General features: G+C 49.6%; 4 protein-coding genes across 10 annotated transcripts; 2 read left to right on the plus strand and 2 right to left on the minus strand.

The window, feature by feature from the left end:
- Positions 1-296: 296 nt before the first annotated feature.
- On the plus strand, positions 297-8,228 carry Ccdc84 (coiled-coil domain containing 84). Of its 5 annotated transcripts, none has more exons than XM_028783834.1 (11): positions 297-493; positions 572-735; positions 1,137-1,235; positions 4,614-4,680; positions 4,752-4,814; positions 5,084-5,148; positions 5,264-5,369; positions 5,813-5,843; positions 7,639-7,728; positions 7,828-7,960; positions 8,042-8,228. In XM_028783834.1, exons 1-11 carry the CDS (start codon positions 374-376, stop codon positions 8,100-8,102), a joined length of 999 nt encoding a protein of 332 aa, XP_028639667.1. In that variant the 5' UTR covers positions 297-373; the 3' UTR covers positions 8,103-8,228. The 5 variants fall into 5 exon arrangements, with proteins under 5 accessions (XP_028639667.1, XP_028639666.1, XP_028639664.1 ...); XM_028783833.1 differs by having other exon boundaries at positions 338-493; positions 5,243-5,369; XM_028783831.1 differs by having other exon boundaries at positions 338-493; positions 5,243-5,369; positions 7,639-7,960.
- Positions 8,195-10,907, minus strand: Rps25 (ribosomal protein S25). The gene is made up of 5 exons (XM_028783836.1): positions 10,809-10,907; positions 10,485-10,580; positions 9,876-10,059; positions 8,338-8,436; positions 8,195-8,241 (listed from the first exon to the last, which is right to left on the minus strand). Exons 1-4 carry the CDS (start codon positions 10,809-10,811, stop codon positions 8,342-8,344), a joined length of 378 nt encoding a protein of 125 aa, XP_028639669.1. The 5' UTR covers positions 10,812-10,907; the 3' UTR covers positions 8,195-8,241; positions 8,338-8,341.
- An 88-nt stretch (positions 10,908-10,995) lies between these two features.
- On the plus strand, positions 10,996-14,356 carry Trappc4 (trafficking protein particle complex 4). Of its 2 annotated transcripts, XM_028783781.1 has the most exons (5): positions 10,996-11,422; positions 11,590-11,764; positions 12,936-13,039; positions 13,647-13,773; positions 14,008-14,356. In XM_028783781.1, the coding sequence occupies exons 1-5, from the start codon at positions 11,248-11,250 to the stop codon at positions 14,084-14,086; spliced, it is 660 nt and encodes a 219-aa protein (XP_028639614.1). In that variant the 5' UTR covers positions 10,996-11,247; the 3' UTR covers positions 14,087-14,356. The 2 variants fall into 2 exon arrangements, with proteins under 2 accessions (XP_028639614.1, XP_028639615.1); XM_028783782.1 differs by lacking the exons at positions 10,996-11,422; positions 12,936-13,039 and having other exon boundaries at positions 11,629-11,764.
- A 792-nt stretch (positions 14,357-15,148) lies between these two features.
- Positions 15,149-20,955, minus strand: Slc37a4 (solute carrier family 37 member 4). Of its 2 annotated transcripts, none has more exons than XM_028783813.1 (9): positions 20,874-20,955; positions 19,372-19,726; positions 18,566-18,798; positions 18,017-18,260; positions 17,446-17,604; positions 17,160-17,245; positions 16,581-16,694; positions 15,925-16,063; positions 15,149-15,834 (listed from the first exon to the last, which is right to left on the minus strand). In XM_028783813.1, the coding sequence occupies exons 2-9, from the start codon at positions 19,517-19,519 to the stop codon at positions 15,668-15,670; spliced, it is 1,290 nt and encodes a 429-aa protein (XP_028639646.1). In that variant the 5' UTR covers positions 19,520-19,726; positions 20,874-20,955; the 3' UTR covers positions 15,149-15,667. The 2 variants fall into 2 exon arrangements, with proteins under 2 accessions (XP_028639646.1, XP_028639645.1); XM_028783812.1 differs by lacking the exon at positions 20,874-20,955 and adding an exon at positions 20,392-20,711.
- Between the last annotated feature and the right edge of the window lie 1,339 nt (positions 20,956-22,294).

A 22,294-nucleotide genomic window follows, 5' to 3' on the forward strand; every position in this document is an offset into this window, starting at 1 on the left:
AGGTGAGGATTCTGTGAGGTCATTAACACAAAGCTCGGGGACACAGTGTTGCGCCCCGAAATGACCAGTTCCGATCTGTTAGGCTAAGTTGGGTCTCTGTCAACGCCTACAAGTGCGCAGTCTGAAGTCCTAACTGGCGGGGACCGGTGTCGTTCTGTCACAGACTTGCCGGCTCTCCTGCGGGTGCGTGGGAGGTGCGGGGGGGGCGTGACTAGTCCGCGCAGCCGCAGAACGGATTGCAATAGCGCCTACTGCCTCTAGGGGGAACCGGGCGCTCCCCGGTTCGCCCCGCCCCGTCCGGCCCCGAAGGGTCAGGGGTCAGTGGGTGGTGACGAGCCGCTGCTTAGTGGCGGTGTTCGCGGGTCCTGGGTCCATGGCGCCACCACAGCGATGTCCTCTGTGTCGGCAAACTTTCTTCTGTGGTCGCGGGCACGTCTACAGCCGCAAGCACCAGCGACAGTTGAAGGAGGCTCTGGAGCGGCTTCTCCCGCAGGTGCGCACCCGGGGCCGGGGAGGGAGGCCAGGAGTGTGAGCTGCGGTTTCAGGGTCCTAGCTGGCTTCTGTCCCGTAGGTGGAGGCCGCCCGCAGGGCCGTCCGCGCCGCCCAGGTGGAGCGCTATGTCCCCGAGCACGATCGGTGCTGTTGGTGCCCGTGCTGCGGCTGCGAAGTGCGAAAACACCTGAGCCATGGAAACCTGACCGTGCTACACGGGGGTCTGCTGGAACATCTGGCTAGGTGACAACTGGGGAATACCCACCAACCCCCTGTACACGCAGAGAGTCGTGCACACGCGTGGGATGGGAAGTTGGAATTGGGGAGAGGAAGGTCGACGTTGTGACTTAATTGGGTTATGGACTGAATTAACTGGCTAACCGTGGAGCTTAGAGGGTGTTAGGTGATCTTGCTAGAAAAACCAGCTTGCCCTCCTCCCACCACCACACACTTTATTGGAAAAAAGGAGTCCCAAGATAGAGGTTTTGAAGAGGTCGGTAATAAATAATACTCCCCTCTCTGTCTTGGCCACAGAAGCAACCCAGTGGCCAATCCGGGTTACTTACCTAGGGTTCTGATACTTAGTACTGTTTTACTATCTTAATGACTAGCTACGATTGGTTACTCTTCCTCTCCATTCTCAGCCCAGAGCACAAGAAAGCCACCAACAAATTCTGGTGGGAGAACAAAGCCAATGCCCAGATGAAAGAGAAGTTTCTGATCTCCCCCCAGGATTATGCACGGTAAGTCACCTGTTATAAAAAGATGAGGTAGTACAGTGAGCTATCCAGGTCTCGTCAGGCACGAAAACTTCTTTAAATTGGGAAGTTCTTTGGGAGTGTGATGGCTCGAATCTGTAATCCCAGGACTAGGGAGCCTGAGACTAGATCCTTGAGAGGTCAAAGCCAGCTGGGGCTTCAGAAGCTTATCTCAAAACAAGAACTGATTGGGGAAATTCAATTTAAGTGTGTTGGTGACCATTTATAGTTCCGGTACCAAGCTGAATCAGGTCAAGGTCCAGGCCAGCCCACACTGTGTTTCAAATCACCAAGAATAAGTAAAAATATTTCGAAGTCCAGCAGGGATTTCATTACTATCCACTGCTGTGTAGCATTTTTATGGCCCTTTTTTAATGGCCCTTTCTACCTCCAACTTGGATATTGAACACAGAACACTGAAGAAGTCATGGCTCAGTTACGGTGCCTTAGGCCTCTAGTCCCAGTTGTTTAGAAGGCCCAGACAAGAGGATTGCTAGCCTCTGAGGTCAAAAGAGAGCATCTGATCCTCCAGAACTGGAGTCACAGAATGTTCTGAGTTGCCAGATGGGTGCTTAAACCTAGGTCTTTGAAGAGCAGCCTGTGCTCGTAACCTCTGAGCCATTTCTCCAGCCTCCTTCATGTGATTTTTGATTAGCGAATGAAGATATTTAAAAATTTACTATTGAGGGTGATGAATTGCTGTTTGTTTGTTGTTGTTTTTGTTTTGTTTTTATGAGGCAGGGTCTCTCTAGTCCTGGTTTTCGATGTAGATCGGGCGGCCTTGAACTCACAGAGCTCTGCTTGCCTCTGCCTCCTGAGTGCTGGGACTAAAGTCATGTACCACTGCATTTGACTCACCCTTCTAAGTAAGAGAGAGAAAAAAAAAAAGCAAGATGTAAAAGAGCATACAAATGCCCTGAACCAAGACAGGATTACAGGATTGCTTAGCTTTGCTTTGAGACAGGATCTCTTATATAATCCATGCTAGCCGTAGTCTCAAGATCTTCCTGCCTCCACTTTCTCAGTGGTGGTATTAGTTAAGACTTTATGTGTAGGAATGTTTTGCCTGAATTGAATGTGTGTATGCCATGAGCATGTAGTACCTGCAGAGGCCAGAGGAGGATGTCACATGCCCTAGAACTGGAGTTACACAGTTGTGAGCCACCGTTTGGGTGCTCAAAACCAAAACCAGGTCCTCTCCAAGAATATCAAGTGCTCTTAACCTCTGAGCCATCTCTCCAGCCCTTATTTTCTATTTTTAATAATTGGGGCATTGCGGTGTGAATTCAGGTGTCCTCGGAGTCCAGAGGTGATAGTTTCCTGGAGCTGGCGTTACTGGCAGTTGTGACCAGCCCCACATATGTGTTGGGAACTGAACTTGGGTTGTATGCAAGAACAGCGTGTGCTTTTAATTTCTGAGCCTTCTCTCCAAGCCAATAGTGGTATTTTTTTTTTCCTAAGATTGATTATCTTGTGTGTATTTATGTGTGTGTCCATGTCTGGGTTGGGTATGTGCATCTGAGTACTACACCACAAGATGGCCAGAAGCATCTCTGGAGTTTCAGTTCCTGGTTGTTGTCAGCTGTCCAACGTGGATGTTGGGAACTGAACTTGAGTCCACTGGAAGAGGAGGATGTACTTTTTTTTTTTAAATGAATGATTTTATGTGTATGGGTTTTTATCGCATGTATATGTGTTCATACCATTTGTGTGTCTGATGCCCTCTAAAACTAGAAGGCATTAGATCCCCAGGAACTAGAGTTATAGTCTCCGTGAGACACAGTGTGGGTGCTGGGACTCAATCCTGAGTTCTCTACAAGAGCAGTTGGTGCTCTTAACCACTGAGATCTCTCTCCAGCCCTACTTTTTTTTCTTTTGAGACAGGGTTTCTCTGTGTAGCCCTGGATATCCTGGAACTCACTCTGTAGACCAGGCTGGCCTCGAACTCAGAAATCCGCCTGCCTCTGCCTCCCAAGTGCTGGGGTTAAAGGCGTGCGCCACCACTGCCCGGCTTGAATGGAAGGATTTAAGTAGGAAAATATCCTATAATTTCTGTAATTTCCTATAATTCAGGCATAAAGGTGAAGTGGTCAAGAGTAGTATTGGTCAGCCAGGCATGGTGGCGCACACCTTTGGTTTCAGTACTTGGGAGGCAGAGGCAGGCAGATGTCTGTGAGTTGGAGGCCAGCCTGGTCTACAAAGTGAGTTCCAGGACAGCCAGGGCTTTGTTACACAAAGAAACCCTGTCTCAAAAAAGCCAAAAAAAAAAAAAAAGTGGCATTGGTAACAGAATGAGTGTTGGCACTTCACCAGCAGTGGAATATTCCTGTCAGAAATTGTTATTGTGAGCCTGGCCTGGTGGCACAGCCTTGAATCCCGGCAAATTGGTCTCCATGAGTTCGAGGACAGCCTGGTCTACAGGGGCTAGAGATGAGCTGCGTGGTTAAGAGAACTTGCCACTCTTGCAGAAGACTTGAGTTCAGCGTCCAGTACCCACTAATTGTGCAGCTCACAGTCACCCATAACTCCACTCCCAAGGGATCAACACCCTTTTCTGGTCTCCAAGGAAACTAAAAATGCATGTGGTAGACAGACATGCATGCAGGCAGGATATGTATATATATATATATATATTTTTTTTGTTTGTTTGTTTGTTTTTCAAGACAGGGTTTCTCTGTGTAGTCTTTGCTGTCCTGGAACTCACTCTATAAACCAGGCTGGCCTCGAACTCAGAAATCTACCTGCCTCTGCCTCCCAAGCGCTGGGATTAAAGGCGTGCACCACCACTGCCCGGCTAAAAAAAAATTTTTTTAAGAAAATAAATGAATAATAGTGGAGCTGTATGGCAGTGACGGGTCCCCAGGTGAGAGGCAAGGTGCTTACTTTACCAGTTTTGTTTTGTTGTTGTTGTTATTGTTGTGTTTGTTTGTTTGTTTGTTTTTTGGTTTTTTTCGAGACAGTTTTGGTTTTTTTTGAGTTGAAAATTCTCAGAATTATCTGAGCTGAGCATGGTAATTCATTCCTGTATTCTCAGCACTCTGGCTGAGGTGGGAATTGTATGCTGACCTAATGTACGATGAGACTGTCTCTCCCCCCACCTCAGAATTAAAAACTGTCTACTGAAGTGTTCTTTACAACTTAGGGCTGGAGTTCTAAGTGGCTTCATCTCTTTTCAGTATTTTTTTTTTTTTTCGAGACAGGGTTTCTCTGTGTAGCCCTGGCTGTCCTGGAACTCACTCTGTAGACCAGGCTAGCCTCAAACTCAGAAATCCGCCTGCCTCTGCCTCCCAAGTGCTGGGATTAAAGGCATGCGCCACCACTGCCTGGCTCTTTTCAGTATTTTTATAATTCCCATCTTTTTAGGTTTAAGAAGTCCATGGTGAAGGGCTTGGACTCCTATGAGGAAAAGGAGGATGAAGTGATTAAAGAGGTAAGAGGGAAGGCCTCTGAGAGACCTTGCCCCGTAATCCTGAACCCATCTAAGCGTTCTTTCTCCCACAGATGGCAGCTCAGATCCGTGAGGTAGAACAGAGTCGGCAGGAAGTGGTCCGATCTGTCTTAGAGGTTGGTTTCCCTCGGAGGACCCAGAGCAGTATCCAATTCCACTGATGCCTGGCTTCCCCCGTCCAGCACTTCAAGTCAGCTCTTCTCAGAGAACTAACGGTTCACACTACCATGTCCACTGGGGGCAGGCCGAGAGATGTGGGCAGGGCTGGGGGTTGGCAAAACGGGCAGTACCTTCCATAAGGTACTGGAGTCTGGAGTGTGGGGGCATGGCCCAGGCAGGTTCTTGAGCACTTTAGACACATTGATTTTTCCTGAATCAAACTCAGCCTCAGGCAGAGTCAGATCCAGAAGAGGGTTCTTCGGCACCTGAAAGTTGGAAAGCGACCAATGGGTAAGTCCCCAGGGAACCTCTGTAGTTGAATGGTGGGAAATGGGAACCAATCTGACCTTTGCCATCCTCAGTGCTCAAGGACCTCATCTGCCAGCCTGGCTCCCCTGTCTTTCAGCCATGTAGCCTCCAGCTCACAGCAGGTATCACACTTGGCCTTGCAGCCTGTTGCAGAGCTTGATTGGATGGAGACAGGACAGCACCTAACATTCATTGGCCATCAGGTACAAGAGCAAGCAAACCGGAAGAGAGTCACTAAGCTCTCGAGTCCCACAACAGACCTATTTGGCTTATTTCCACTTATTCTAGCCATCTCTATGTTCTCTGTTGGACTTCCCTTACTGAGCCTTTCCTTAATAGTGTTCCTAAGCCCTGTTGCAACCTTTCAGTGATCCTTTTCATAACTGCTGCCCCTCGCTATCAGTGTCTCAACTTGCCCAATATAGGGTGTCCATATAGGCATCTGAAACTAGCCACCCTGCCCTTAAATCCCGGTACCTCCCCAATTTTACCCCGTCTGCCTTGGGACTGTCCTTAGTTACTGGAGAATTCCTTAGAAGTACTGAAGTAGCATTGTCCAAAGTTGTGTCCCCACTAAGGTTTGCTGTCAATTGCTTATGAGTATTCTATCTTGTGCTGTCTCATCTCTACCCTGTTTTTCCCACAGGATGCACCCGGAGTTGGTAACATTCACTCAGGTAAGTTTCTGAGCAGCTTTCTGGGTCTGCAAGGTTGTCTTTTGGTTTCTGTTGTTTGGACAGTCTGTTTCTGCCTCCTGAGTGCTCAGCTGTTTTGACACAGGTTAACCCTTTGTTCACACTGGCCTTGAGTTCTTGAAACAACTTAAGTCCTAGAACTAGACATGCCGTATCTAACCAGTTTGCTGGGGTTTTGTTTTTCCTTTTGGTTTTCTGAGACAGGTTTTCTCTGTGTAGCTCTGGCCATCGTGAGACTCTCTGTAGACCATGCTGGCCCAGATCTCTGTCTTGGATTCAAGGCGTGCCCCATCACCATCCAGCTGTTACTTTCTTTTTAAGTAACTTTTTTTTTTAAAGGTTTTTACTTATATGTAAGTACACTGCTGCTGTCTTCAGACACCTTAAGAGGGCATCAGATCTCATTATGGGTGGTTGTGAGCCACCATGTGGTTGCTGGGACCCGAACTCATGACCTTTGGAAGAGCAGTCAGTGCTCTCAACCGCTGAGCCATCTCTCCAGCCCCTTAAATAACATTTCTTAATGTCTCCTTTTATCAAGAATTTGTATCCAGAATAGATCAAAACTTTCCAGAGCTGAGGAAATGGCTGAGTAAGGGCACGTGCTGTGCAGGCAGGAAGACCCAGCTTCCAGTGCCCCGAAACTCAGGCATGACTTTAGCCCCAGTACTATGGGATGGGGACAGGTGCTGGCCAGCAACCCTAGCTGGAACCAAGTTTATTTCAGCTAGACTCCAGTGCAAGACAAACATAGATAGAACCTGTAACCCCAGCACTTGGGACCCTAAGGCAGGGAGGTCTTCATTTTAAAGCCAGGTTGAGGAACATAAGGTACAGTCAAACCATTAATCAGTTTGAAACTTCCAACAGGTAACTAAAATACTAACTGCATGTACCAACTGCTTGGCAGTTATGCAAGGTGGAGGTTACTGAAATGCTGGGGAGTGTAATATGCCACCTTGAAAGAGTTCAGTGTACTCAGATATCCCTTCCAAACGAAGCTACAGTGCAGGTATTTTAACAGAGTACAATGATACTGGCGTCATCAACTCAGGGCTTTCATTGAAGCTACTAACAAAGCACTGGGGAGGTTGAGGCAGGTAGAATCTTGAGTTTGAGACCAGCCTGGTCTATGGAGTGAGTCCAGGATAGCCAGGGCTAGAGAAACCTTGTCCCAAAAGTCAGTAGACCTGGTGATGGCAGAACTGAGGTTCAGTGCCCAGCACCCACGTGGCAAGTCAGCTCAACTCCAGTCCCAGAGGATCCACTGTCCTCTTTACACTGTCAGTCTCTTCAGACACACCAGAAGAGGGCATCGGATCCCATTACAGATGGTTGTGAGCCACCATGTGGTTGCTGGGAATTGAATTCAGGACCTCTGCAAGAGCAGTCAGTGCTCTTAACCACTGAGCCATCTCTCCAGCCCTCCACTATCCTCTTGTGACCTCAGCAGGCACTAGGCATTGCCCGCACGTCGTGACAGACGTACAGGCATAATACTTAATATGCATATAAAAACTAAAGGCACCAGAAGAGTACTCTGGGCTACCTACTGCCAAGCTTTCAGAATCCCGGGGTTACTTTTTAAATTTGTACTTCACGTGCATTTGTGGTTTTGCCTGCACACATCTGTATTGAGTATCAGACCCTATGGAGCTCGAATTACGGCTGCAAACTGCAATGTGGGTACTGGGAATTGGACTCTGGTCCTCTGAAAGAACAGCCAGCGTTAACTCCCGAACCACTTTAATTCTGAAAGGGCTTTGCTTTGCTCTAGGTGCCACACCTCCCTGGATGATGCAGGAGGAGGAGCACAGCTCGGGAAGCCTCCCAATAGGACCCTCCTACGAAGAATTTCTTAAAGAAAGTAAGCAAGCTACCTCAAGAAACACATTTAAGTTTCAGGTCTTCACAATCGGGCTAGCTGCAGTGTCTGTAGACCCAGCTACATATTTCCTATTTGCAGAGGAAAAACAAAAACTGAAGAAACTCCCTCCAGATAGAGTTGGCGCCAACTTTGATCACAGTTCCAACACCAGTGCAGGCTGGCTGCCCTCTTTTGGCAGAGTCTGGAACAACGGACGCCGCTGGCAGTCCAGGTATGGATAAGCGTCCAGACTTTAACCAGCAACCTCCCTAAAGTTTACCATTAATCTTGCTAAGTCTTTATTTCCTTTCAGGCATCAATTCAAAACTGAAGCTGCAACAAGAAGCAAGCAGCCACACAAAGGGAAAAGCTGAAGGTTCCCGGGCCCAGTCTCAGAATGGCCAACAAACCCATCCCAGCTATTTATTCCTCTTCACCTGCCTCAGGAAACAGATGCACCCATTCATTTGATTCAATAAAATTTTATTTTCCCAAATGTACAGCTGACTGAACCTGTAAAACAAATAGAAAACCGAAGTCACAACCGGAACATCTCATAAGGGGAACGTGCAATGCTTCAACACCGAGAAAGAAGCCTTTGGTTCCCACCTGCTCATGCATCTTCACCAGCAGCCGGGGCATCTCCACCCTTTGTGTTTCTGGTGTAAATTACTTGGGCTCTGTGCTTTGAAACCAGCTTGATAAGTCCTAAGGAGGAAGGGCAGAGTTTTAAAATTCAATGTATTTGAAGGGTTTTGACTGCATGAATGTATGTACACATGTGCATCTGGTATCTGAGAAGGAAATCTGATGCTCTGGGACTGGCTCCAGGGATGTCAGATTTCTTATATAGCAGATGTTGAACGTACATTTCTTTTTTTCTTTCTTTTTGTTTTTCGAGACAGGGTTTCTCTGTGAAGCCCTGGCTGTCCTGGAACTCTGTAGACCAGGCTGGGCTCAAACTCAGAAATCCGCCTGTCTCTGCCTCCCAAGTGCTGGGATTAAAGGTGTGCACCACCACCGTGCGGCTACATTTCTTATACAAACAGAATTCCTAAACAATTCTTAGGGATGCCAGGTCATATACTGTATCCCAAGCTGGCCTGAGATTTGGTGCTGATCCTTTTAGCCTTCAATATACTGGGTTCACAAGCATGCATCCTCAATCCCACACTTGGGAGATAGAGTCCAACCTGGTCTATAGAAAAACTGGGACAGGAGAACCAAAGAGTGAGCTTTTAGGATTTACTCTGAATTTAGTTTGAGTGTAGGGGAAAGTAAACTGTCAGGCATCAGCTTTCCTCTTCCATCCTGTTGAGGCAGGATCTCTCATGCTGCTGTACAGCCGAGTTTAAGCTCGCTGGCCTGAGAGAGAGCTCCTGGGAAGTGTCTATCTTGACATAGAAGTGTTTCGGTTACAGGAGTAACTGCATGAGGTCCTCAAGGACATGAACCCTGCTCTTCTAGATCCTTAGTACAGATGATGGGCCATAGTTTACTTCATACTTGTGACCCAACTGAACCACAACACCTAGACCCCACCTGCGTAGACCTTGCTGTATGTAGTCAGTGTGTGTACTTAAAATAACGGCACGGTGGCACTCGCCCTTAATCCCAATTAACCGAGAAGCAAAAAAATCAAGGATCAGGGGTTCATGGCCAACCATAAGGACATTAACAGCAGTGACAGGATGTGGCGGTGAGCTAGTTTGTTCCCAGCAGGAGGCCTGAGTTGGGACGGCAGACTGGTCTACAAAGGGTCTAAGAACTACGCAGAAATAGGGTTCTATCTCAAAAAAAGCAGTAATTTTCTCTGCATATTATGTACTCACTTAAAGGGACCTTGTGCTCACGGAACTGCAGAGGCATCCATGGCACTAAAGTGACTAAAACCTGGATTTTCACAACTAAAGTCTTTGGAAGCTGGGGGGTGGTGGCACACGTCTTTAATCCCAGCGCTTGGGAGGCAGAGGCAGGCCAGCCTGGTCTACAGAGTGAGTTCCAAGACAGCGAGGACTATACAGAGAAACCCTGTCTCGAAAAAAACCAAAAGACTTTGGAAGTCAGTCTATACTTCAAAAGTTTTCCCAGTAACGCTGCTACCAACAAGACAACCCACTTGTAGAAACACAGGACACATCTTTTACCTTTACTAAGTAGCTCCTGAAGGGCCGCCCTGGCCAAGGAACCTCGAATCTTCAGTCTCTCAGAGACCACAGCTGGAGTAATGAGCTTGTAGTTGGGCACTTCCTTACAGAGTTTGTCGTATGTAGCTTTGTCAAACAGGACGAGGTTGTTCAGCTTGTCCCGAACTTTGCCTTTGGACCACTTCTGCTCATCAAAACAAATCAGAGAACCAGTCAGAACCAGCTCCTTTCTCCCAAATATCAAGCATCTGAGAAACCCCTGTCACTATCACCTCAGATAAATTAAAGGCTTCCTGGCTTTAATGTATCGGCAACTTTGGAGTCGCTATCTGATATCTTGAAGACCAGACGTATACATTACGATTCATAGCAGTAGTTAAACTAGCTATGAAGTAGTAGCAACGAAAATAATTTCACGGTTGGTGGTCACAACAAGGGGAACCATATTAAAAAGGTCGCAGCATTAGGTAGGTTGACTATCACTACCTTGAAATGATGGCAAAAATGAGTAAAGAGAAAAACGTCAACAGTATGATTTTAGAATTCAGTATCTGGAAAAAAATTCACGAAAGACACCACAGAATCTTATTACAGGTAGCTATCTCTTACCTTCTTTTTGGCCTTGCCACCAGATTTATTTACGGGGTCCTTGTCTTTTTTGGCCGACTTTCCGGCATCTTTCTTCTTCTTGTCGTCTTTGGGCGGCTAGGGGAAGAAAGCGGGAGTGGAGGGTAGTCACACGGTGGTCCCATACGCCCCGATCGCAGTCCGTCACCCACCCACGGCGGCGCCGCCGGAGCACATGGACACATGGCCGCGGCCACCGAGAGGCAGGCCCGCGGATCACGAAGCGCTCCGTGTAGGGTCGCCTCCACCTCCCCCCAGCACCGCTCGGCTCTCTGAACCCCACTGCTCAACACTCGCGGGCCTTACCATGGCGAAACTCAGAGAGTAGTGTGGACCACTGCAGCCTCACTAAGATGTCGGAAAAAAAGGAAGCCCGGTGGGCCAACAATCCCAGAAACCTCTGCCTCGAGAGAGTACTTCCGGGGCAAGGGGTGGAGCCACGGGTTGGCTAAACTCCGCCTCGCCCTCTTTGTGAAAGGGAATGGGGGTAGTGGCTTCCAGCGTGCAAACTGTGGGGCTGGTCGTAAAATTGCTGCCCTTTGATGTGGGTCACTCGATATCCACTAATTCTCTGTCATTGAGAAATACAGTAGACCATTTCCCAGAAATTCGTTTATTAGATGGGACCTTGGTTTGCGCGTGCGCTTCAGGCAGGAGGGTGAGTAGAGGCGGGGCTATGACAGCACTTCCGGGGCAGGAGCGTCTGGGCGGGGCCGAGTTGTAGTGCCCGATCCGTAGCGCAGTTATGGCGATCTTTAGCGTGTACGTGGTGAACAAAGCCGGCGGCCTGATTTACCAATGGGACAGCTACTCGCCACGGGCTGAGGCTGAGAAAACTTTCAGTTACCCGCTCGACCTGCTGCTGAAACTGCACGACGAACGTGTGCTGGTCGCTTTCGGCCAGCGAGACGGCATCCGGGGTGGGCTGGGCTGGGGGCGGGGCCGGCGCTGCGGAAGCGTGCTGGCGGGCAGGTGCAGGGTGGGAGCGGGAGTAAAAGGAGGGCTCAGGGTGCAGAATGGGGGTGGGAGTAAAAGGAGGGGCGGGGAGTGGAGCGAGCATCTCTGATCCTTAGCCACTCTCCTGTAGTGGGCCATGCAGTGTTGGCCATCAATGGCATGGATGTAAATGGCAAGTACACGGCTGACGGGAAGGAAGTGCTGGAGTATCTGGCTAACTCTGCGAATTACCCGGTTTCCATCCGCTTCGGCCGCCCCCGCCTTACCTCCAACGAGAAGCTTATGCTCGCCTCTATGTTCCACTCGTAAGTGTCCCTACCCTCTTAAACATTTCCTCCCCAGACCAGTGCATTTTTTTTGTGTGTATGTACTGACAGTCACTTTGGACCTCTTAAGTGGCAGAACTCTTGTTATGAAGAAATGTCACCTATACTCAGGTTTGAGGTAGTTTGATTTTTGCCCAGTCAGCTTCTTGTCCTCTTAGCCCTAGTTTCTTCATTTATAACATAAGGTAATTGATTTTTTTTTTTTAAATTCTTGCCGGGCGGTGGTGGTGCACACCTTTAATCCCAACACTTGGGAGGCAGAGACAGGTGGATTTTTGAGTTCGAGAGTTCGAGGCTAGCCTGGTCTACAGAGTGAGTTCCAGGACAGCCAGGGCTACACAGAGAAACCCTGTCTCGAAAACCCCCCCCCCAAAAAAAATTCTTTTGAGACAGTTTCTCTGTGTACACATAGCTGTCTTGAAACTCATTCTGTAGCCCAGGCTAGCCTCAAACTCAAAGATCCACCTGTCTCTGCCTTCTGTGTGCTGGGTTTAAAGGCGGCACCACCACCATGGGGTAAATAATTAAAAGTCTTCCTGTGACTACCTGTGGTGTAAGGTGTGTTGACATGGGAATAGCCATGAACTAATAAGGTATGCATGTTTTCCCTAGCATGTTGGCTTTAGCTAACACATTTAGTATAAAATGTTTCAGTTTGGGGCTTGAGAGATGGTTCTGTGCTGGCTGGTCTTGGAGAGACCCAGCATCCATGTGGTGGCTCACAACTGTAACTCCTGTTCGAAGGGACTTGATAGCTTCTGGCTTCCACAGTCACCAGGCACATACATGGCACACATACATATGTGCAGGCGAAAACACTCATATACTTCGATTAGTCCATTTTTATTTTGTTCTTATTGCTACATAAAGCAGCCTGCAGAGGAGTGACTGAGATGATAAATAAAAATTAAGTAAAACTTGGGGAGTAAATCTTGCTTCGTAGCAAAATGTATAATATATATAATGTGTACAGAAGGCAGATGAAACTAAAAGAAATTTTGACCCTCCTGCTAGGCAGTTCACAGTATTTCTCCTGACTGTCCCAGGCTGTAGAGGTGAATTCCTCCAAAGATTGGGTACTTGAGTAGAAAAGTTTATTGTCCCCTCGTGTCACATGGTATGTTCCCAACTTTACCTCTTTTGGATACAGGCTCTTTGCCATTGGTTCTCAGCTATCTCCGGAACAGGGCAGTTCAGGCATTGAGATGCTGGAAACAGACACATTCAAACTGCACTGCTTCCAAACACTGACAGGTATGTGCCTACAGAGGTCATAGCGATAGACAGGGCAGATTGGTTCAACATGGCCCAGGGGATTGACGTGAGAAAGCTTCAGTAAACAAGGATGGTGTCAGGTTTTTCCGGGCACACATGTACAAACACACCCATTTGTTTGGTGACTCCAAAACTACTCTTTAGTCCAAGGCTGACTTTCTTTGTGTCGGCCAGCATGTTCAACCCTGGTTATCCTGGGCTTGGGGACAATCTAGATGATAGACTTCACACCTTTTGGAAGGTGTGTATTCTAAATAAAATTTGAAAGCCAAGTAGACACGGCCTTGGATCCTAGTTATCATTGCTTCACCCCGTGGTGTAGATAACTGAACTGCCAGAGTTTGGCTTCGGTTCTCCTATTTCTGCCGAGGAGCTGTGAGTCTGAAAATGGCAGCTAATCTTGAGTCTGGTCAATCAGTCACCTAGTGAGACTGAAGTCACCCCATCTCTGGCCACCTCTGTTAACTGCTTTATGTGGCAGTAAGGACAAAATAAAAATGGGTTTATGATAGTAGTTAATAATATTGAAAGGGCTGAAAAAATACAGAATGGTATCTGATGCGCTGTCTACCATGTTTTTCTCCAGGGATCAAGTTTGTGGTCCTGGCAGATCCTAGACAAGCTGGAATAGATTCTCTTCTCCGAAAAATTTATGAAATTTACTCAGACTTTGCCCTCAAGAATCCATTCTACTCCTTGGAGATGCCCATCAGGTAGGTAGCCTCGTTCCACAGATACTGCCAAAGCTTCGTGCTGCCTCTCAAGTCACTCAAAGTGCGACCGAGTATTGCTTTTAGGTAAAGACAAGTGTGACCAGCTCTATTTATCTTGAGAACACAGGGCTTCCTTAGGCTTCATGTCCTTCAAATAGTTTCTACCTGTTCTGTCTCTACCCTCGTGGTGGAAGTCTCATACCTCACATTTCTTGTCTTCTGGATCTGGCCTAGATGTGAGCTGTTTGACCAGAACCTGAAGCTAGCTCTAGAGGTGGCAGAGAAGGCTGGCACCTTTGGACCGGGGTCATAGGATGAGCCTGGAATGGACTCCCTAAGCTCTAAGATGTGCTCCAGAGGGCTTTGCTGTTTCTACTCAGTGAGGATCCTATCGCAGCAGCCTTGCTGATATACTTGAAAGTGGTAGAACACTGAGCCCAGTGATGGGGACAGATCCTGGGCTAGAATGCTGTGTTCTCTGCCCCTCTGTATATATCACAGTCCTGTGCCCTACTCTGTACAGATTTATTTATGGAGGAAGCTGGCTTAGCAATGCTGTAATAAACATTCCTTTGTTCTAGTGTTTTCTGTCCTAACTGACCATTTGGTAGAAAGGCAGGGGAGGGGAGGGCAGAACTGGTAAGGGCATTCTGTGGATGTAAATACTGTCTTCTAGTAGAAAACAAGGCAAATGACATTCATTAAACAAACTAGCAGAATAGCTTGACTCTTGAGCCTTAGAGGCGGTCCCAGAGCTGCTGATTTTCTAAGAGCCTGAGGTGGTTGTGGTGGATGATGGGGCACTTACTAGCACTTGAAAGCAAGCTCAATTTTATCTCAACATGCACTCTGGCCCCATGGTGTATATTCTATTCTCTTACACACAGAATTTAGCAAATTATAGAATACCTGTGCTTCAAAGTTCTTGAGCCAGTTACTGTTAAGTTTGGACCCATGCTTTGGGCGTACCCTTCCATGGAGGTATTTAACCTGCCTGCAGCCTAGATGTGCATAGCGCTAGCTGAATGCCAAGCTTGTACTCAGAAGCTTCCGTTTATACTTCTGCTGTCTCACTCCAGAGAAGTCTTTCCTTTGGGGTGGAAAGAGCAGATACTCCAAGAATACTTTCCCAAGAAAAGCTTTGTCTGGTTTATGTCTCCCTTTGAAAGGATGAGCTAGCCGGGCGGTGGTGGCGCACGCCTTTAATCCCAGCACTTGGGAGGCAGAGGCAGGCGGATTTCTGAGTTCGAGGCCAGCCTGGTCTACAGAGTGAGTTCCAGGACAGCCAGGGCTTCACAGAGTAACCCTGTCTCGAAAAAACAAAAAAACAAAAAACAAAAAAAAAAAAAAAAAAGAAAGGATGAGCTACTGACTGTTTAGTATCAAATCTAGTTTATTAATCTATACAAGTCGGTTTGCCCTCTACGTTCCTCCTTTTGTCCCAGGGTATTGATGAGAGCGGTGACCTCTCCTCCCTTAGGGACTGAGGTATTGGCAACAATTTTGCCCCCTGACAAGAAGCCTTGGGGTACAGCAGAAACCACGGGTCATTAATATTCTGCAGCTGCAGAGACAGGTTCACCTCGCTAGAAGATCAGGGCCTAGGAGAGGAAGAAGGGTATAGGAGACGCCCTGAATTCAGGAGTTGTCTGTCTGCTAGAAGGTAGAAACAGAAGCTGATGGAGTCTAAAACCAAACGTCATCATTTAAATAGAGCATAGGATGGGGAGTTGGGGCTTCATTAGCCACTGGTAACTTGCAGCACCATGGAGGTCCAGAGAGACAGTGGAGACACCGGAACGTAAAGGTTCTGTGCTAGCCAGAGCAGCCCCCCTCCCTTCTGTGTCCCGCCAGTGAGACTGCAGTCAGGGACGCTCCATAGTGAGTGCCCCATTCACTCCGCCTTCTTGGATACTCGGCCCATCTTGGTGCGGATATTTCGAAGCAAGAAGAAGACAACTGTGCTGGCTATGCAAATCACTTCTGCCACCCAGAAGGCCGTGCTCCAGCTGTAGTACTTGGCGATGGTGCTGAAGGGTAACCCCGCGAGAAATCCACCCACTGTCGGGGAAAAGGAGAAGCTGAGCCGAGCCGTGTGAGGAGTAAGCACTCTGCCTGTAATTGGCCTAAGCAAGGCAGCGGAGGACTTACCATTGGCCATGAGTCCCACAATGGCGTGAGAGGTACCACACAAGTTGGGAGGTGCACTCTCATTGGCTATGACTCCAAACAAGGCAATGGGACCATAAGAAGAGAAACCAAACACGGCTCCCAACACCAGGATCCAGATCTGCAAGAGGAGCAAGAGGTGCCATTGAGAACTAGAGAGTGCCCACAAGTGCCTACTGAGGAAAGAGTGCCTAGAAGCCCTCAGGAACAAACTAGACAAGGCATAGTCGGGAGCCATCCTCACCCCACAGTGAATGAGCCAGCCCCAAAGGACTAGGTGGACAGGGACAGGGGAGATAGAGTCATCCCTCAGAGTTGGAAACTGGGCTGATTAGGGGCAAGACGGGTGAAACAAAAGTGAGACAGACCAGGAGGAAACCAGAGATATCTTTAAGGCACCTCGTGCTCCGTAAAGCCTGTGAGCTCAGCCAGAGGATGGAGAGCAGGAGTCCAGAAAGCATCCTGGAGAGCAGAGCACAGAGAAGAAAACCAGGCCCAGAGTGGAGGCGAGACACAGAGTACCAAAGCGAGAAAATAAGGTGCAAACAGAACTGCAAAGGGAGAAGGAGCCGGCCCAGAGGAGAAGGTCTTCCTTTCTCTCCTTGTACCTTGCAGCCAGCCAGGCTCTCTATATTTACCTTGGGTGAGTCACTGGTCACTGTGACCCGGAAGAGGAACATGGATGCTGCCATGCCAGCCATCATGAGCAGCAACAGGCCATGGCGAGGGTTCCCATACACAGACAGCCCTGCCTATGGATACAGTACCAGCCATATCAGGGCCATAGCAGGGCAAAACACCCCCACCCTGGACTCTGACACAGCAGGGCTATTGCTGACAGGTCTTTGGCAATCTGTCACAGTTCTTGGCCCCAGACAGCTCTGGGAGGCCCTGGGAGCTTGCTCCATGTTCTGAGGCCAAATTCCAGAACATCCCTTCCTCCACCTTGGGGCAGGCATGGGACACGTGCTAGGGAGCTGTGCCTAGTCCATTGCCACCCCTAGTTTTCTTGGAGCACAGAAGCCTCCTGACTAGGGAGAGATTCTGGGTCTCTTGGCCACTGGCCTCATCTCCACATCTCTAAGGCAGGTAGAGAGAAAACTGAATGACGCCCATCTCACCCACCCCCTACCTTCTGTGCCAACCAGCTCATATGCCAGGACTCCCATCTCCACTGGCTGGCCCAGCTACCGTCACAGTTCCTCCTGCCCACTCACCTTTGCCATGGCCCTGTCTGACAGGTAGCCAGCTGCAATGCTACCTACAAGGCCTCCAACCTCTAGGGCACTGATGTAGGAACTACCTGCATGGGGAATTGTGGGGAGGAGGAAGGGAAAAGAGCGAAAAGGTGTTTTCCCATTAAGGTTATCCCAAGATAGAGACCCACCTCCAAGGATGCCCATCCTTAAGCAGGAAGTGGATTCAGGGAGAAAAGGCAGGGATCCCATCTCCTGTATTGGCTTCTGGTTTGTACACCCTTCCTTGTCTAAACACCCATCTTACCCACAAGAGCGGACTGCCCTCTCTCCTGGATAAGGAAGAACTGGCCCCAGTCTGTACAGCAAGTCTTTACTCCAAAGACCACGAGGTAGCCAGTGGACAGCACCCAGAGATAGGGGGACAGCAGCAGATCCTGTAGGGTGCTCTCCTCCTTTGACGAGCCTGGAGGTGAGAAGAGGCCTGCTAGGATTTGGGCTCTGCTCCTGCTGGCCTGCCCCCACTGCACCACCACCGTTCATTAACCCGCTGCCAGGACAGGCTGTGGGCACAACCAGGATTGACAGGCATCCCCTCAAAGCCCTGCTTCCCTCTCGCCTACCTCGCTGGAGATGAAAGAAAGTGAGGACTGGTGCAGATGGAAGAAGGCATCCAAACTGCTTAAACTTAGGGGCTTACCCGGAATAGAGAGGTCTGTGCTGTCAGGATAGAACTTTTCCCTACCCAATCTCCATTGCCGTTCCTTTGCCTGCATCCATTGGCAAGCATGGGGCAAGGCAAAGGCTGGTCCTGACAGAATCGTGCAGAGCCAAGGGAGAATGAAGGTGCTCTGGGAGTCAGCGTGGTAGAGGCTTACCCTTTTTGCCCTTGGAGGGGGCAGGGTCCAGATTTCGGAGTCCAACATCAGCAGGTTCATTGTGGATGAGCAGCAGACAGAAGAAGGAGACAACCACGCACAGTGCCCCAGACAGGGCCAGGGTGCTGCGCCAGCTATAGCTCTGGGCAAGGATCGTTGCCAAGATAGGTCCCAAACTTCCAGCCAGGTTCATGCTAGTCGACAACACAGCCCACCAAGTGCCAAACTGGGATGGCTCAAACCACTGAGGCAGAGGGAAGCAGAACAGGCCTGGCTTAGAGGCCACACGGGAGCAGCGAGTATGGCAGGCCTAGAGACTCACATTACAGGGCCAAGGGAAAGAGTGCTTCTGCTTGGAAGCCAAGTCCTTCATCTGCCACCTGATCCCACCACCCTCAGGCTCCTAAAATATCCTGACAGCAGCAGGAACTGGCAGGGATGCCTAAGGAGCCTGCTATGGGTTGGGTGGGAGGGCTGTGTAGAGACGTGCTCCCAAGTGCTCACTAGGTACCCTGCACTGCCTGAGGCAGGCTTGTCCGATGTACTCACCTTCCTCAGGATCTTCCCACAGGGGGGCCAGCCTAGCCCCTGTGCCAGACCATTAAGAAACCAGAGAGCAGCAAAGGCTGACACTGTGGAGCTCCAGGAGAAGACTACGTTGACCAGACCAACCAGAAGCAGCCCCGAGGAGAAGAGCCAGCGGGCGCTCATCTGATCTGACAGCACCCCGCTCACAAACTTGCTGATGGCGTAAGCCGCCGACTGGCTGCTTGTGATGAGCCCTGCAGCGAAGGGGAGCAGGGAGCAGGACACCTGAGGGGTGAGGGACAGGGCAGAGGCACAGGAGGGGTGGAGGAAGGTAAGGGGTCAGGTGTGTACAGGTGCTCGGCAGGGTGAAACAGGTTCCTTCCCGGATTACCAGGAAGACCTGTGTTGAAGATTTGACACTCTCCTGCCTGCTGAACCGTGCAGCATAGGCCCAGGCTGACTGCCCACAGAAGCCCTCAACTACTGCCCAGCCACAGCTGAATGTGGAGTGAAGGGTTCTAGAGTCGAGTCAGAGATCTTATTCCCCGTGGCGGGTAGCACGGCAGGACACATCAAATCATGGTGCTACCTCCCCTGTGTTCAGTGTGACCTGTAGGTGCAGCATGCACCCAGGGATGTGACAACCTTGCTGCTCCCTCTCAGTAGCAGCTCCTGGGCACGTGTGGGCCCCAGGCGTACACACCAGATAAGCGCTGGCCTCAGTCCTTCACCCACACCCATGCACATGGATCTCGGCCTGATACATGCTTGAAACCCTGCATGCTTGGACAAACCACAGCCCACCACCCTACCCTTCCAAGGCTTACCCAAATCGTCCTTGTCCAGAGCGATCTCATCCACCAAGGAGGGCATGACAAAGGAGAAGGTTTTGCGGTTGAAGTAGTACAGGCTGTAGCCTCCAAACATGGCGGCAAATATGACAGTGCGGTAATAGCCGTAGCCCTGGGCTGCCATGGTAGGAAAAGCTGGCCCTGCTGGCCTGCTCACGGTGCTTCTGACCACAGACTCCTGACTGCTCCCGCTTGCCTTGCTGCTAGCTCTCTTCACTGCCCAGATCTGCTGAGCTGTGTTTTTCTGTGCTCTCTCTCCTCCACCAGGCTCTTTATAGCCGCCTTCTGGACAATCATTAAACCTGGGGCAGCAACTAGGGAACCCAGTGTCCTGAGGGTGACAAGAAAACAGTAGATTACTGAGAGCCAAACTGGGGGAGGAGAGGGTCCCAGAGGGAGGCATGTCTGTCCCCAGGATTGCTTGCCTTTCTTTCCCTCCTTTTCCATGTCCTCTTGCCTGTGAAGCCAGCTGTGATTAAAGGCTCCGCCTAATTACTTTTGTCTGCACGAGCCCAGGGGAGCCTGGGGTAGGATGAGCAGAGCTGAGCTATAGCCCTACTCCCTTAGTCAGTGAACTTTCTCATTCTCTCATTGAGAGGTTCATTCAGGCTGCCAGGCTGCCGGGCATCATGAAAGGCACTAGATTGGTTTCCACCCCCAGGCTCATTCAATCAGCCACATAACCTTACAAACAACCCCATAACCACTTCCAAGCCTTCTAGAGCTTACTGCACGCAATGCTTAGCATACATGCTTAATATACAATGGAATATACTTTCCTAATAGGTGTCCCCTTCATCGGGGGATACATCCCATGACCCCCCTCATGGTGGTAGTGAACAGCGCATACACTTTCCTTAGAGACACAGTGATAAAACTTAAATATATAAATTAGGCCTAGTAAGTAAATAATAACCCCGCAGTGACACGCAGACGGCACACTAAGGCCTAGGTCTGGGTGAGAGCCCCTTGGAACTGCCTTTAGGTCCCTATTACCCTGCGACATCAGTAGGGCGTCCGTACTGCAGGGGTGTGGGCCCCGAAGCACGCCAAGACAGCTTTCTGCTCCGCTGCTCAGCCGCCGGAGCAGAAGGCGTAGGAGCAGGGAGCCGCACGGAGCCTCGGGAGGGCCCCTCGCTCTGACAGCCTAGGCTCTGCCAGTCAGGATGGGCAGGCGACGCCGCTCGGCATCTGCCAAGCACCCGGTGTCCTTAAGCCACCCGGGACACCCGACTCCAGGCTGAGAACTGCGGGTCCTAGGGACAGGAGCAGGAGAGCTGCAGAGATTATGCACTGCAGACACGAGGGCGCAGCATCTACAAGATCGCCATCACTGGGCCGTGAAACTGTCGCCATCCCGGAAGGGCAGTCACCCGAACAGCCTCCGGCGTAGTCGGAAGTCCGGGGAGCCCCAAGGCCCCAGACTTGCCCTCTAGTCCCGCCCTCACTATCGCCCCTCCCTCGCATGCCACCCCTACCTGGACGGAGGCGGTAACCCCACTATGATGGGGCGGGACTCAAGTAAGGCTGATGCGCACGCAGAGTTGGGCGGACTACTGTCCACCCCGGAATGGGGACGTCATCCTGCCTGTCAAGCAGCTTCTCCAGTGTAAGGACAGTGCCACTTATAGGCTGAACACCACATGACCCATTACGTATAGACCAGTGTCTATAGAGTACCTCCTGTTACAGAGCAGATTCAGAAAACCAAAGAAAGGCTCCCTGCTTGCAGAGGCATGGTGTTTTCTCTAGGAAATAAATTCAGCACAATTTGGAGTTTTAACTCGTGTCAGATTAGTTGGAACAGAGACAAAACAATATAGTCTCAATATTTAAAAGACAGAATCCCGACGAAACCTCAAGTTCTTTTAAAATCGTTTTAATGGTCATATGTGTATATGTGTTGGGTGTGTGTGTGTGTTACAGTGGGTGTGGAGTCAGAGGTCAGCTGGAATACAGTTTCCTTTGAGACTGGCCTCTCATTGATTAGACAACACATCTCTAGCCATTTTTTTTTTTTAAGCATAGGTTCTAAGGCTGAAATGAAGGCCTGCTCAGGACTTTACTAACTGAGACACCGCCCAACCTCACCTTTTTGTTTGTTTGTTTTGTTTTTGTTTTGTTTTGTTTTTCGAGACAGGGTTTCTCTGTATAGCCTGGGCTGTCCTGGAACTCACTCTGTAGATCAGGCTAGCCTCGAACTCAGAAATCCGCCTGCCTCTGCCTCCCCCAACCTCACCTTTTTAGGGTAGGAGGGTTGGGTTTTTTGAGACAGGGTTTCTCTGTATAGCCTTACCTGTTCCGGAACTCACTTTGTAGACCAGGTTGGCCTTGAACTCAGATTTGACTGCTTCTGCCTCAACTCCCAAGAGCTGGGATGAAAGGCACGTGCCACCATGCCCAGCTCCAAGTTGACATTTTGATCCTTGAGCCACTACTTTGTGGAGACAAGGTTACATAGCCCAGGTAAGCTTGGAACTAGGGGGGTGATCCTCCTGTCTCTGCCTCCAAGTGCCTAGGGTTATAGACATGCTTATAACCTGACTCAGACCAACTTGGACTAACGCAACCACGGTCTAACAGTGGCCTTGGGCAACTGTGCACTGTACGTGCCAATCTCACATTCTCTGAGGGCTCCACAGATGATTTCTGAGAGATCAGAAAGTTCAACCTGACCTTGACCAAGTGACCCAGAACCGCAGTCTGGGTTCTGCTCCTCAGAAGGATGAGGCAGGGAGTTCACAAATTCAATGCCTGCCTGAGCTACATACAGAGCCAGTTCAAGATGAGAATGGACAGGCAAGACCCTGTCAAGGAAAAAAAAAGTACATCAATTTTTTTTTTTTTTTTTTTTTTTTGTTTTTAGATACCGGGTTTATTTTTATAGTACGGGGGGGAC

Source organism: Grammomys surdaster, unplaced genomic scaffold (genome assembly GCF_004785775.1).
Source record: "Grammomys surdaster isolate TR1022 unplaced genomic scaffold, NIH_TR_1.0 1164, whole genome shotgun sequence".
Taxonomy (NCBI): Eukaryota; Metazoa; Chordata; class Mammalia; order Rodentia; family Muridae; genus Grammomys; species Grammomys surdaster.